Source organism: Oncorhynchus masou, chromosome 31 (genome assembly GCF_036934945.1).
Source record: "Oncorhynchus masou masou isolate Uvic2021 chromosome 31, UVic_Omas_1.1, whole genome shotgun sequence".
Classification (NCBI taxonomy): Eukaryota; Metazoa; Chordata; class Actinopteri; order Salmoniformes; family Salmonidae; genus Oncorhynchus; species Oncorhynchus masou.
This window is the reverse complement of record NC_088242.1, coordinates 86,026,828-86,043,428: the sequence shown is the minus strand read 5'-3', so window position 1 is coordinate 86,043,428 and position 16,601 is coordinate 86,026,828. Positions and strand designations below refer to the sequence as shown.

The following is a 16,601-nucleotide window of genomic DNA, read 5'->3' as shown; positions in this document are numbered from 1 at the left end:
GGCTACTTTAATTTAAGAGATTCTGTTCAATTCAGACACTTTGGAATGTGCTAGCATACTTAACATGGATGATTATATTTGGCAATATGATTGTTTGAAGACTGTTTAGATTGTCTACTGAACGTAATACATTTTTATGAACAGCTCATAAGTGCTTTTTTGAAATCAGACATTACCATATGAATTTGGAATGCATTTCTCAAAAACATTTATACATTCCCCCTCTCCCCCTCCTCTTTATCTCCCTGTCTTTCTGTTCAACTGTCTGCTTCCTTTTGATCTCTATTTCCCTCTGTCGTTCTCTTGATCCATCTTGTCCTCACTCACTCACTCACTCACTCACTCACTCACTCACTCACTCACTCACTCACTCACTCACATTGTAGTAATCTTATCGAGAGCGACTCAGTTAGTGCTGCATTCATCTTAAGATACTTTATTGAGGAAAAATGTACTTACGACCAGCAAAGACAGAGTTAGGGGGCGAGTGTTAGTTCACAAAATTTCTGCGGATTGAGTATAAACAGAAGGTCCTCAGCCTCTGCTGGAGTTTGTATGCAGTGCAAAGAAACTAAAGCCAACATTTGTAACCTATTGTAACCCTGTGTCCCATTCAGGATATTTTATTGTAGCTATTCTGATAATTTTGTGATGGGTATGCAGTTTGGGCAGCATGGTCTGTGGTATGTCCCTGTGCATCCTGTAGAAACATTTCACATTGGGTCACATACAGTTGAAGTTGGACGTTTACACACACCTTAGCCAAATACATTTAAACTCAGTTTTTCACAATTCCTGACATAAAAATTCCCTGTCTTAGGACAGTTAGGATCACCACTTTATTTTAAGAATGTGAAATGTCAGAATAATAGTAGAGAGAGTGATTTATATTTCAGCTTTTATTTCTTTCATCACATTTCCAGTGGGTCAGAAGTTTACATACATTCAATTAGTATTTGGTAGCATTGCCTTTAAATTGTCTAACTTGGGTCAAACGTTTCGGGTAGCCTTCCACAAGCTTCCCACAATAAGTTGGGTGAATTTTGTCACATTCCTCCTGACAGGGCTGGTGTAACTGAGTCAGGTTTGCAGGCCTCCTTGCTCGCACACGCTTTTTCAGTTCTGCCCACAAATGTATGGTATGAGGGCAGGGCTTTGTGAGGGCCACTCCAAAACCTTGACTCTATAAGCCATTTTGCCACAACTTTGGAAGTACAAAAAAAAAAAAATTGTGCACGGATGCACCTTGTGCTCAGTACAAAAGGCCACTAAAATGTGCAGTTTTGTCACACAGTACAATGCCACAAATGTCTCAAGTTTTGAGGGAGTGTGAAATTGGCATGCTGACTGCAGGAATGTCCACCAGAGCTGTAGCCAGATAATTGAATGTTAATTTCTCCACCATAAGCCGCCTCCAACATCATTTTAGAGAATTTGGCAGTACGTCCAACGAGCCTTACAACCGCTGACCACTTGTAACTATGCCAGCCCAGGGACCTCCACATCTGTCTTCTTCACCTGTGGGATCATCTGAGGGGGGTTGGTATTTCTGTCTGTAATAAATCTCTTTTGTGGGAAAAACAACTCATTCTGATTGGCTGGGACTGGCTCCCCAGTGTGTGGGGCCTGGCTGCTACGTGGGTTCCCCGATGCCCTCCCAGGACCACCCATGGCTGCACCCCTGCCCAGTCATGTGAAATCCATAGATTAAGGCCTAATTTATTTATTTCAAATGACTGATTTCATTATGTGAACTGTAACTCAGTATAATCTTTGAAATTGTTGCATGTTTGTTTTATATGTTTGTTCAGTAAAGGATGCACAGTATATGGTAGTCTTCTGAGAAAGACTACTGACATTGACTCGGTACCAGTACTCCTTGATTTGAAAGATTACCTTGTGTGTCCTTTAGATGGGGATCTACTACTACTTTTCAACAGATTTTCCCATTAACCGTCAAACAAAAGATGCAGTCTGAGCTTAACTGCTTGCTTAGTGGATATTTTCAAAACTAATGCCCAAATATATGCGCTGTTTGTAGTTTGGCAACCTGTGTGACAGTCTAGATGTTTAATGAAGAGAGAAATGTATTTGGTTTCACCATCATTGGAGTTACAGTATCAGATGCCGTTAGCAGACAGACACTACTTGGAGATTGATGTCAAACACAAAACTGCAGGCTTTAATTTGATACAGAGATGTAATGTGGGAAACTAAACAATATACAGTGTCTACAGAAAGTATTCACACCCCTTTTTCAAAATGTAGTTGTATTACAGCCTGAATTGAAAATGTATTAAATTTAGATTGTGTCAATGGCCTACACACAGTACCCCATAATTACAGTGGAATTATGTTTTTAGAAAGTTTTACAAATTAATATAAAATGAAAGCTGAAATGTCTTAGGTCAATAAGTATTCAAACACCTTTGTTATGGCACGCCTAAATAAGTTCAGGAGTAAACATTTGCTTAACAAGTCACATAAGTTGCATAGACTAATAGTGTCTAACATTGTTTTTTTTAATCAATACCTAATCTCTGTACCCCACACATACAATTATCTGTAAACTCCTTCAGTCAAGTAGTGAATTTCAAACACAGATTCAACAACCAGGGAGGTTTTCCAATGCCTTGCAAAGAAGGCACCAATTGGTAGATGGATTTTAAAAAACAGACATTGAATATCCATTTGAGCATGGTGAAGTTATTAATTACACTTTGGATGGTGTATCAATACATCTATTCACAACAAAGATACAGGTGTCCTTCCTAACTCAGTTGCCAGAAATGAAGTAAACCGCTCAGGGATTACACCGTGAGGCCAATGGTGACTTTAAAACATTTATAGAGTTTAATGGCTGTGATAGGAGTAAACAACAATGTAGTTACTCCACAATACTAACCTAAATGAGAGAGTGAAAAGAAGGAAGCATGTACAGAATACAAATATTCAAAAACATTCATCCTGTTTGCAACAAGGCACTAAAGTAAAACTGCCCAAAAATTTGGCAAATAAATTCATTTTATGTCCTGAATACTAAGTGTTATGTTTGGGACAAAAACAACACATCACTTAGTACCGCTCTTCATATTTTCATGCAGGTGGTGGCTGCATCATGTTATTGGTATGCTTGTCATTGGCAAGGGATTTTTTTTTAGGATAAAACAAAATTGAGCTAAACACAGGCTATCCAACATACTGGAAGACAAATTAACTTTTCACAGGACAATAACCTAAAACACAAAGCCAAATATACACTGGAGTTGCTTACCAAGACGATATTGAATACAGTTTTGACCTAAATCGGCTTTAAAATCTATGGCTGTCGAGGAATGATCAACATCCAACTTGACAGAGCTTGACATTTTTTTTAAACAATAATGTGCAAACCCAGGTGTGCAAAGCTCTTAGACTTACCCAGAAAGACTCACAGCTGTAGTTGCTGCCAAGGGTGTGAATACTTATGTCAATTAGGTATTTATATTTCTATATATTACACATTTCTAAAAACATTTTTTTTCACTGTCAATATGGGTATTGTGTGTGTGTGTGTGTGTAGATGATGGGAGAGGGGGAAAAAACTAATTTTGAATTTAGGCTGTAACACAGCAAATGTGGAATAAGTCAAGGGGTATGAATACTTTCTGAAGGCACTATAAATGCTAGGTGCGATAATTTTATTTTACATAACTTCCGTGGCGTAGTATGGAGGGCACTGTTTAGAACATGGTAACTTCAGTGCCAATCTTAGGGTGTTGCTGCTTATGTTGTCTTATCACTATCTTTCACAGCCCAAACTTTATGATACACATGCATCATTTGCTTAGGGACAATTCTATTTGACTTTAAAACCTTAATGATATTGGGATTGGCTTGGCTAACTTATTTCAACCAACATTTGTATCTATCCTTTGTAGTCGTACAGTATCCAAAAAGGATGTGAATGTTTGTCCTGCTTATAAGTCAAGACATTGTGCATGTTTTGCAGTTCTTATCACCTTCTTCTAAAGGTTTGACATGCTGAGGTTAGCCCTGTTAGGAATTAACAAACATACCTGCTATGAAACAGTGGTGTGCGTCACTACGCAGAGAACTTCAAAAGAGTTCCTTTGTGTATTTTTATGACACCTGATTGTGAATGTTAATATGGGGCCTGTGTAGTTGTTATAAGGGGTAAAGAGAGAGCATGGTTAATATTTAAGAGTGTGTTCAGTGAAGGGATGGGCACGAGTACTCAAACGGACGTCAAAGCTCGATCTTTAACCATCTTTAATACTGTACTACTATTTGGTGAAATGTGCTTTGTGGCTGCCTTGAAGACAACATTTATTTGCTTTGACTCTAGTGTTCCATTTGTACTTGTTGATTTGCGGGTCACAACAAAGAAGCCAAGCATCACACAGATCCTCTCCCTAAAATCCCTTTCCCCTCCATGTCTCATTTACTCAATTGTGTTCCGACTGCGCACACACAAGCTCCTGTTAGGCCTACAGAAATAAATGTCTATAAAAAAGTATCAAACTGATGGGATACACAAGCTACATTCTTTGCTAAATAACAACAGTTTTATCAGAAATTCAAAATGGACTGGTTGATTGAAGTAGGAAAATGTCTTCCAACAACAAACTGCAGTTTTTGAATAATTGCGGGAAGTCTTATTTTTCGATGTCATGGCCGTAATTCATCATCATGCAGTGTACAATGTGGAATTGTTAATCCATTTAGAAAATTCCAAAGAACCGGCAGAATAAACTCAATTCAAAGTCTCTATATCGAAAAGAAGAAGGATTTTAGTTTGTAACCCTGAATTTTTTTCTTTCTTTCAACTCACCAAATTGAGCCCCGTTTCAAGTGATCACTCTTTGAGAATAACTGTTCCAGACTCAATGCGCATCAATTCTCAATGGCAACTTTTTTCATTTGGAAAAATATTTTGTTCTATTTTATTCTGATACATTTTACAGTAAAAAAAACATTATGTAATGTATGTTTTGACTATGATAAGTGCTCCGGAAATCAGATCGTCTTGTCTGCTAAATTAATAAAGCAAGGCTATGCCATTGCAAAGCCATAGGCTTCTACAAGCAAGCGCCACAGCTGGGGTTACTGCCTTTTGGAAGATTGGGTTCCACGACATAACCAGTTGATATTAAGATTTCAATAAATTAATCTTAAGTAGCACTTGCATTTTTATTGACTGAATATACAATAATGGCTAATTGGTATCAAGGGACCTAACGTGTGTCAGAAAAACATACCAACGCCACCAGCCTGTACCCTTGACAGCTTGCAGGATGGGGCCATGGACTCATGCTGCTGACGTCAAATCCTCACCCTGCCATCAGCATGATGTAACAGGAACCAAGATTTGTCGGCACATGCAATAATTTTCCACTCTTCAATTGTATAGTGTTGGTGATCGCGTGCTGACTAGAGCCACTTTTTTCTTGTTTTTAGCTGATAGGGGTGGAACCTGGTGTGGCCGTCTGCTGCAATAGCCCATCTGTGACAAGGACCGCCGAGTTGTGGGTTCCCGAGATGTCATTCTGCACACCACTGTCGTACTGCGCCGTTCATTTCCTGTTGTGGCCCGCCTGTTAGCTTGCACGATTCTTGCCATTCTCCTTTGAGTTCTCGCTTTAACGAGCTGTTTTTGCCAAAAGGACTGCTGCTGACTGGATTTTTTTTGTTTGTCACACAATTCTCTAGACACTGTTGTGTGTGAAAGACCAGGAGGCTGGCCGTCTCTGAGATACTAGAACCGGCTTGCCTAGCACCGACGATCATACCATGGTCCAAGCTGCTTAGGTAATTCGTTTTGCCCATTCTAACGTTCAATCGAACAGTAACTGAATTCCTCGATGCCGTTCTGCCTGTTAGAAGAATGGAGCCGGAGGTGATGGCTGCCGTTTTTACGTGTTCCTATGTTGTACATAATGTTTCTTCTACCGGCTCTTATGACCGAAAAGAGCTTCTGGGTATCAGAACAGCAATTACTCACCTCAGACGGGTTTAAGACTTTTTCTTTATTGAGTCTGATGCTAAAGATTTACTGCTGCTCCTGGACCATGCCCAAATCCCTGTCCTTTGCATGAAGAGAAGACGGGGATACAGAGACCACGGATCTGGTTGATGGGTGAGAATAAGTTGGCGAGTGGGTAACCCGCCTCTACCATCCGTCATATTGGCCAACATGCAATCACTGGAGAATAAACTGGATGAGCACCGTTCCAGACTATCCTACCAAAGGGACATTAAACTGTAATATCTTATGTTTCACCGAGCTGTGGTTGAACAAAGACATGGATAATATACAGTTGGCTGGGTTTTCTGTGCATCTGGAAGACGAGGGGGGATGTCTATTTGTCAATAATAGCTGGTGCGCAATCTCTAATATTAAGTCTAGAGGTTTTGCTCGCCTGAGGTAGTGAGGTACTCTATCTACCAAGAGAGTTCTCATCTATATATTTTTGTAGCTGTCTATTTACCACAACAAACTGATGCTGGCACTAAGACCGCACTCAACGAGCTGTATAAGGTCATAAGCAAACAAGAAAATGCTCATCCAGAAGTGGCGCTCCAGGTGGCCAGGGACTTCAATGCAGGGAAAGTTAAATCTGTTTTACCTAATTTCTACCAGCATGTCACATGTGCAATCAGAGGGAAAAAAACTCTAGGCAACCTTTACTCCACACACAGAGACACGTACAAAGCTTTGCCCTCCATTTGGCATATCTGACCATAAATTCTATCCTCCTGCTTAGAAGCAAAATCTAAAGCAGGAAGTACCAGTGACTCGCTCAATATGGAAGTGGTCAGATGATGCGAATGCTAAGCTACAGAACTGTTTTGCTAGCACATACTGGAATATGTTCTGGGATTCATCCAGTAGCCTCGAGGAGCATACCAAATCAGTCACCGGCTTCATTAATAAGTGCATCAATGATGTCATCCCCATAGTGACCATACGTACATACCCCAACCAGAAGTTATGAATTTCAGGCAAGAGGCAACTCCGGGATGCTGGCCTAATAGGCAGGGCTGCAAAGAAAAAGCCATATCTCAATTTAATATTAAGATGGGCAAAAGCGCACAGACACTGGACATGAGAAGTCTGCCTCGAAGGCCAGTATCCCTGAGTCACCTCTTCACTGTTGATGTTGAGACTGGTGTTTTGAGGGTACTATTTAATGAAGCTGCCAGTTGAGGACTTGTGAGCCATCTGTTTCTCAAACTAGACAATTTAATGTACTTGTCCTCTTGCTCAGTTGTGCACCGGGGCCTCCCACTCTTTCTATTCTGGTTAGTGCCAGTTTGCTCTGTTCTGTGAAGGGAGTAGTACACAGCGTTGTACGAGATCTTCAGTTTCTAGGCAATTTCTCACATGGAATAGCCTTCATTTCTCAGAACTAGAATAGACTGATGAGTTTCAGAAGAAAGTTCCTTGTTTCTGGCCATTTTGAGCCTGTAATCAAACTCACAAATGCTGATGCTCCAGATATTCAACTAGTGTAAAAAAGAACAGTTGTAATTGCTTCTTTAATCAGAACAACAGTTTTCAGCTGTGCTAACATAATTGCAAATGGGTTTTGTAATGATCAATTAGCCTTTTTAAATTATACTAGGATCAGCTAACACAACGTGCCATTGGAACACAGGAGAGATGGTTGCTGATAATAAGCCTCTGTACGTCTATGTAGATATTCCATTAAAAATCAGCCATTTCCAGCTACAATAGTAATTTACAACATTAAGTGTCTACACTGTATTTCTGATCAATTTTATGCTATTTTAATGGACAAAAAATGAGCTTTTCTTTCAAAAACAAGGACATTTCTAAGGACCCCAAACATTTGAACAGTATTGTATGTTTCAAGCAAACCACCACAGTTCCTGTGCCCAAGAACGCTAAGATAACCTGCCTAAATGACTCTCACCACGTCTTTAGCCATGAAGTGCTTTGAAAGGCTGGTCATGGCTCACATCAACACCATCATCCCAGAAACCCTAGACCAATTCCAATTCGCATATCGCCCCGACACATTCTGTCGCACTCAACACTGCCCTTTCCCACCTGGGCAAAAGGAACACCTATGTGAGAATGTTATTCATTTACTACAGTGCAGCATTCAGCACCATACTGCCCACAAAGCTCATCACTAAGCTATGGACTTTGGGACTAAACACCTCCCTCTGCAACTGGATCCTGGACCGCTCCCAGGTGGTAAGGGTAGGCAACAACACATCTGCCATGCTGATTCTCAACACTGGTTCCCCTCAGGGATGTATGCTTAGTCCTCTCCTGTACTCCCTGTTCAGCCACAACTGTGTGGCCAAGCATGACTCCAACACCCACCATTAAGTTTGCCAACGACACAACAGTGGTAGGCCTGATCACCGACAACGATGAGAGCCTATAGAGAGGAGGTCGGAGACCTGGCCGTGTGGTTCCAGGACAACAACCTCTCCCTCAATGTGAGCAAGATGAAGGAGCTGATCGTGGACTACAGGAAAAGGAGGGCCTAACACGCCCCTATTCACATCGACTGGGCTGTAGTGGAATCGGTTGAGAGTTTCAAGTTCCTTGGTGTCCACATCACCAACATACTATCATGGTCCGAAAACACCAAGACAGTTGTGAAGAGGGCACGACAATGCCTATTTCCCTCTCAGGAGACTGAAAAGATTTTGCATGGGTCCCCAGATCCTCAAAGTTCTACAGTTGCACCATCGCGGGTATCCTGACATCACCTCCTGGTATGGCAACAACTCGGCATTTGGCATTATAGCCACCCAAGCCTCTTCTACCACACGGAAGACGGTACCGGAGCGCCAAGTCTGGGCCCAAAAGTCTCCTTAACAGCTTACACCACAAGTCATTAGACTGCTGAACAATTCATCAAACCCATACTATTAGCTTTAAAAAATAAAGTATTCCCGCAGTTGCTACTTGCTGTGTTTTTTTTTTTTTTTATCTGCATAGTCACTTTCCCCCTACCAACATGTACATATGACCTTAACTAACCTGTACCCCCGCACATTGACTAGGCACCGGTACCCCCTTTTATATAGCCTTGTTATTGTAACTTTTTTAAACTTGAGTTTATTTAGAAAATATTTTCTTAACCAACAATGCAATTAAGAAAAATAACAGTGACGGGCTTGTAAGTAAGCATTTCACGGTAACACCTGTTGTATGTGTTGTATTTGGTGCATTGTTTTTTTTATAGCAGGCCACGGCCACGTGACTCACTGTCTGGAGGAGCAAACCATTTTCGTGAACGGGATGGTGTACCTAACAAATCCTAAATGCTAAATTTCCCCATATACAATCAATGGCCAGTTTGTTGTCTGTAATGCTATGATAAATTAGGCATTGTTGCTCACTGTTGGTATAGGCCTTTAGATAAATGTGCACATATTTTTTTTCCAGTGCGTGTGGACCTTTTTGTGTTGTAAAAATATTTTTTTTTTGGAGTACTCGGAAATAAATCATGCGAGTACTGGAGCAGCCAAAAAATGTCATGCCCTTCCCTAGTTCAGTATTAGGCATTAACTCTATTGTATTATTTAAAAGACAAGGACAGACCTTCAAAATAGATAGGCCTAGATGTCTTGTAATAAGTTGGTCTGCGTTTTGAATTCACAGTTTATATGTATTTTTTTTTAAGGAGTGGGCCAGTCCCATTTTTTGTAAATTGTTTTTGCTTTATTGAAGAGATAATAAAATGTTGGAAAGGGAGGATGAGTCAAACGTCAGTGGGCTGGATTTAAACCCATACCGAACTCTGGCATACATGTGTTCCGGGGACAGCGGTTGTAACCGCAGAACCACACAAGCCACATGGGATTTGTAGGTTGTCATATTGACTCGCATTCCAAGGAGCAATCAAATCAATGCATATTATGAATCATGGACAATATTTACAGGATAACATATTGACTCACATTCCAAGGAGCAATCAAATCAATGCATATCATGAATCATAGACATTGTTATTATTATTATCATTATCCTTCACTGCTATGGAAACAAGCCACATAGGTCCTATTGAAAGAGAATATTCAACTTTTTTTCATGAGGTATGTTGAGGAATATTCTGCGCTTTTATAAAATATGGATTTCCTTTTGTTGCTGTATAAGTAAAGCATGAAATATGATACTAGAAAATGTATCGCAACCCAACTCTGTTTGCCTCCCTCAGCTGCAGTCCTACCACACCGGGTGAAGGTGTCCCAGAGCTTCTGCGTCAATGGCTAGGCCGTCGACAAAGGTAATTATGAGTCAAAGCTGTATTCCCTCCCATAACCCCCCCTCCCCCCTTCCCTACCTTATCACCCTGAGAAGCTCCTTGTGCGATAATCTTGGGCGATAATCATAAAACATGAATCACAGCCGATTGTGCTGTTTGCTCTTTATTGCATCACTGGCTGTGAATTGTCTATGTGTTAATGCATTACTATCTCCGTCAAAAGTCTTGCTCAAGTATGTGTGCGATTTGTGATTGTGGGTGGACATGAAAGGCCACTGTCATAAAGCCTTATCTGTGCCTCCAGGGCATTCCTCACTCGTGACACAGGGCTCTGCAGTTCCAAACCACGCGCACACACAGCCCTCTGAACCTCTGGGGTGCAGGGTGAAATGATGTCACGAGACTGAAAGGCTCTTATGTCATCTTTGAGGTGTCAAGGAGGTTTGTGTCCTCCCATGGAGGAAAATTAATTTATTCTATTCATTCTCGCATAATTGAATGGAAAAGAGAGCTGTGAATTAATTAGGTTGAATTCATTAAGAGTTGAATTTCCTTAAGTAAATAATGGTGTTTGCACATGTAACACTAATGAGACCTCTTGACGCCACAGCTAATGTTCTCATTCTGTCGGGTTTTTCCATTCCCGCTAATGTAATCAATTATTTTGAATATGACATTTAGGCAAGGGACCTCCTGCTGATTTCCCCAGGAGGTGGAGCTGTAAGAAAGAGTGATACAAACACACACTTAAAATAGCAACAGTATATGATCATTTACAGTGCCTTTAGAAAGTATTCACTCCCCTTGATTTATTTGACCTATTTTGTTGTTACAGCCTGAATTTAAAATGGATTAAATTGAAGGAAAAAAAATTGTCCCTGACCCACACGCTATCCCATAATGTCAAAGTGGTATTATGTTTTGGGGAACTTTTACAAATGTAATAAAAATGAGAAGCTGTAATGTCTTTAGAGTCAGTCCGTATTCAAAACCTTTGTTATGGCAAGCCTAAATAAGTTCAGGAATAAAGATTTCCTTAATAAGTTGCATGGAATTACTGTGTGTAATAATAGTGTTTAACATACTCATGAAAAAATTAACTAATCTCTGTACACCACATACAATTATCTGTAAGGTCCTTCAGTCGAGCAGTGAATTTCAAACACCGCTTCAACCACAACGACCAGGGTTTTTTTCCAATGCCTCGCAAAGAAAGACACCTATTGGTAGATGGGGAAAAATTACAAAATAGCAGACCTTGAATATCCCTTTGAGCATGGTGAAGTTATTAATTACACTTTGGATGGTGTATCAATACACCCAGTCACAACAAAGATACAGGCGTCCTTCTTAACTCAGTTGCCGGAGAGGAAGGAAACCGATCAGAAATTTCACCTAGAGACCAATCGTGACTTAAAAAGAGTTTAATGGCTGTTATAGGAGTAAAATGAGGATGGATCAACAACATTGTAGTTACTGCACAATACTTGCCTAATTGACAGAGTGAAAGGAAAGCCTGTATAGTTAAAATATTCCAAAACATGCATCCTGTTGCAACAAAAGTAACAATGTGACAAAGCAATTAACTTTTTGTCCTGAATACAAAGTGTTATGTTTGTGGCAAATCCAATACCGAGTTCCATTTTTTTCCTTAAATCTACTTGAAAATCCAGAACATGGTTGTCTAGCAAAGATCAACAACCAAATTGACAGTGCTTGAAGAATTTTGGAAAGAATCATGGACAAATGCTGCACAATCCAGTTGTGGAAAGCTATTAGAGACTTAGCCAGCAATTACGGATGTGAGTCTTTCTGTGTAAGGTGCTAATACAAATATTGACTCGGGTTTGAGTACTTATTTCTGTATTACATTTTTTACATTTCAATAGATTTGCATTTTTTTATATACATTTTCACTTTGTTATTATGGGGTATTGTGTGTAGATGGGTGGGAGAAAATCAATTGAATACATTTTGAATTCAGGCTGTAACACAACAACATGTGGAATAAGTGAATAATACTTTCTCAAGGCACTGTATGTAAATCCTGCCATTCGAAACATAGCTACCCTCAGAATGCAACAGTGGTTACAAATGCAGGTGAAGGTGCTTGCATCCTTCTGAACAGTACGGTAAGCAAATGGTTCTTATCAACCTCACTAGTGGTTGGAGGTAATTATTGTGGAGCCCACAGGTGATCTTATCTCTCGTAACGTGTGATGACTTTATGAATCAATATTTATTTTCTGAATAAAAAGTCAGTTTCACACTCGATTACTCCTGTGGTAATGTCATCAGAAATTCAGCTGGGGGAAAACAACCTAATAAAGTCAATGACTTTGCTTTAAGGTGTTTGGTTTTGATAATAAATGGGGTGGGTGTGGGTTATTTGACTCTCGGCCTATCTCGGTCTCAACCTCTCTTTTTGCATGTGGGTGGCTGTAGAGTTGTCACGATACCAGTATAACAATACCATATTTTACTAGTAAAAAAAACAACTACAAAGAAAACTAAACTCTATAGTCCTTTTATTACCTACTTTGTAAAATATTGTTTGCTATAGCTTGCTAAATAAACGGGACTCTGGGTGAAATTCAGTGTTTCCTGTGCTTCCTTACTTCCTAAGTGACAACACTGTGTGGGTGTGCATGTGTGTCTTATTGACGGTGTGCACGTTTGTATTGTTTGTACATTACTGGGCAGATGGGTGCACAGTCAGTCCTCAGTGCCACTCTGTGCATAGCACTTCCCAGTGGGCCCACATGGTTTAAAGTCTCTCTGCTGTCACAAAGCCACGGCACATCAAGGGAAGTCTCACTGTCTGTACTTCCCTATCTGAGCCAAATACATGCACTGTACCAAGAACCGACAGAATGGCATACAGTGAAGCATCTGGTGTCCTCCATTACCCTGAACCATGATCTTATTATTGCCCCCACAATATATATTAATTGATTGAAGCTCAATGTTAAATTCAAATCTCCCTACCATCATATCTAAACCAATATGACACAAATCTCTATGACAATTTGCAAATTAACTTGATTGGAGGTGAACACACTCCTCGCCTCTCATCATGAGCCATCCGGCCATTACCGACAACCACATACCAGATTTTTTTTTAACAGGGTCATCAGCAATTTATGTTTAAGAGTATTTATTGTGCTGACCTACCTCAATCTAGACGTCAGATTAAAAAGAGACTATAGCATCCATAAAGTTCCCATTGGACTTTAAAAAAATGCCAGATTGACAAAATTTGTAGGTGCAACAGATTTTATTACATTTATATTTTATCGCTCTCACATGCTAATTTATGCCCGCACCAACTATGTGCTTTCTTTTTGTAGCATTTCTGACCATGCTAACAGTTTTTAACCGAAACTCAGTTATAACATGGGGTTGATTGCTCGGCAACAACACAGCTGCTTGCACCATGCTGCCACTGCCAGTCATAAGATGTGTATGCGAACAAACCTAGGCTACTGTATATAGTTAGCTATATGGTGTTATTATATGCTGTGATTACTCAATAAATGCAGACAGATATTTTGATTAGCTAGCTAATGTAACGTTATACCAGTCACATGAGAGCTAACGTTGGCTAGGTAGCAAACCAACAAGCAAGGAAAGCTAGCTGTGTGTGTGTGTGTGCGTGTACTTGCTACCGGTCAAAAGTTTTTAGAACACCTACTCATTCAAGGGGTTTTCTTTATTTTTACAATTTTCTACATTGTAGAATAATGGAGAAGACATCAAAACAATGAAATAACACATGGAATCATGTAGTAACCAAAAAAGTGTTTTATATTTGAGATTCTTCAAATAGCCTTGATGACAGCTTTGCGCACTCTTAGCATTCTCTCAACCAGCATCACCTGAAATGCTTTTCCAACAGTCTTGAAGGAGTTCCCACATATGCTGAGCACTTGTTGGCTGCTTTTTCTTAACTCTGCGGTCCAACTCATCCAGGTCATCTGATGCAGCACTCCATCACTCTCCTTTTTGGTCAAATAGCCCTTACACAGCCTGGAGGTGTGTTGGGTCAATGTCATGTTGAAAAACAAATGATAGTCCCACTCGAGGCGAACCAGATGGGATGGCGTATCGCTCAAGGGACACACCGGTCTAATGTTCATTGCTCATGTTTCTTAGCCCAACCAAGTCTCTTCTTATTTGTGTCCTTTAGTAATGGTTTCTTTGCAGCAATTCGACCATGAAGGCCTGATTCACCCATTCTCCACTGAATACTTGACGTTGAGATGTGTCTGCTACTTGAACTCTGTGAAGCATTTATTTGGGCTGCAATCTGAGGTGCAGTTATTGTAATGAACTTATCCTCTGCAGCAGAGGGAACTCTGGGACTTCCTGCCCTGTGGCGGTCCTCATGAGAGACAGTTTCATCATAGCGCTTGATGGCTTTTGTGACTGCACTTTAAGAAACTTTCAAAGTTCTTGAAATTTCCGGATTGACTGACCTTCATGTCTTAGTCAGTTTTCTTTACTTATTTGAGCTGTTCTTGCCATAATATGGACTTGGTCTTTTACCAAATAGGGCTATCTTCTCTATAACACCCCTACCTTGTCATAACACAACTGATTTGCTCAAACGCATTAAAAAGGAAAGAAATTCCATAAATGAACTTGTAAAAAGTCACATCTGTTAATTGAATTGCGTTCCAGGTGACTTCCTCATGAAGCTGGTTGAGAAAATGCCAAGAGTATGCAAAGCTGCTGTCAAGGCAAAGGGTGGCTACTTTGAAGAATCTCAAATATAACATATTTTGCTTTGTTTGAATACTTTTTTGGGGTCACTACATGTTTCCATGTGTGTTATTTCATAGTTTTGATGTCTTCACTATTATTTTACAATGTAGAAAATAGTAAAAATAAAGAAAACCCTGGAATGAGTAGGTGTGTCAACTTTTGACTGGTACTGTATATATGTGATGGGATGTATAGACATTATGGACATTATGTGGATAGAATATGTAGTATAGAATATGTAGTATATCTGAAGAATACGTAGGATATAATAGAATATGTACAGCAATAGCTGAATAGGATGACCTTAACTAGAGTACAGTAAGTAAACATTATTCAAGTGACCAGTGTTCCAATTAATAATGTGACTAGTGTTCCATGTCTATGTAAATAGGGCAGCAGGCTCTAAGCTGCATGGTTGAGTAACCGGGTGGTAGCCGGCTAGTGACTAAGTTCAGGGCAGGGTACGTGTTAACACACACAAATCATATGGTCCAGACGGCTTCAGCAGCAAGGCACTTCAGGCATGCGCATACCAGCTCGCATTACCGTTCCAGAAACTGTTCCAGCTATCACTGAACAGTGGGATAGTTCCAGACTTACGGAAGAAGTGGCTGAATGTCCCAGTACCTAAAAACAACAGGCCAAAAGAAAATAACGACTTACGCCCTGTAGCCCTGACATCTGTACCTAAAGAAATGTTTTGAAAAAATAATTAAACATTCTCTCTGGTCTCTCATCCCAATTAGATCCAAACCAATTGGCCTACCATGCCTCCAGGGCTGTTGTATATTGAGTTATTGGCCATTCTGAACAACATCTACGAACATTTAGAAAAGGCAAATAGCCTAGTGAAAATTGTATTCATTGACTTGAGCAGTGAGTTTATCATCCTACCCATCTACTGGTGGATAAGCTGGTGAATTTGGATGTCAACTCTCTACTGATCACGTGGAATAACAGTTTCCTTGTGAACCATACTCAACAAGTGAAGTTTAACTCCACCATCTCTACATCTGGAATGGTGAATACAAGAGCCCCTCAAGGTTGCGTACTTTCACCGATACTGTACACAAACAATTGTCAAGCCTCTGACTCAGCCCACAAATTCTTTAAATATGCATATGACACTGCTGTTTTGGGTTTCCTTCACCCAGACCAAGCCTCTCTTCAAGGTTTTGACAGAGAACCTTTCAACAAATAAATGTTAAGAAAACAAAAGCGCTGGATTTTTTTTAACACAAACTGAACCATTTTAATGTCCACCACCATATCTTACAAATGTTCTATAAATCTGCTCTGCAGAGTGTGCTGTCCTTTGGTCTGATATTCATGTTTGTAAACATGCGAGTGCAAGACCAAGTCAAACTTCAGCGCTTAATTAAGACGGCGGGAAGTATAACTGGTATAGATCAAGAATCAGCCACCAACCTGTGTACACAACTCATCTTTCTAAAACTTGAAAGCATTTTTACAGGACAGTACTCATCCCCTTAACTCAAAACCCAGTCGCAGCAGCTGGACAAAGGGAAAGAGACTTCAAAAGAACATCAAAACAGTCTGTTTGTCCGTCAAGTATAC

General features: G+C 40.1%; 1 protein-coding gene across 1 annotated transcript in view; it reads left to right on the top strand.

Annotated features, from left to right (window-relative positions):
- Positions 1-16,601, top strand: part of LOC135524649 (3',5'-cyclic-AMP phosphodiesterase 4D-like) — a 157,260-nt gene that overhangs the window by 736 nt on the left and 139,923 nt on the right. The window contains exon 2 of the mRNA XM_064952371.1: positions 10,209-10,277. Coding sequence (XP_064808443.1) covers positions 10,257-10,277 — 21 coding nt within the window. The 5' untranslated portion in view covers positions 10,209-10,256. The remainder of the gene's footprint in view (positions 1-10,208; positions 10,278-16,601) is intronic.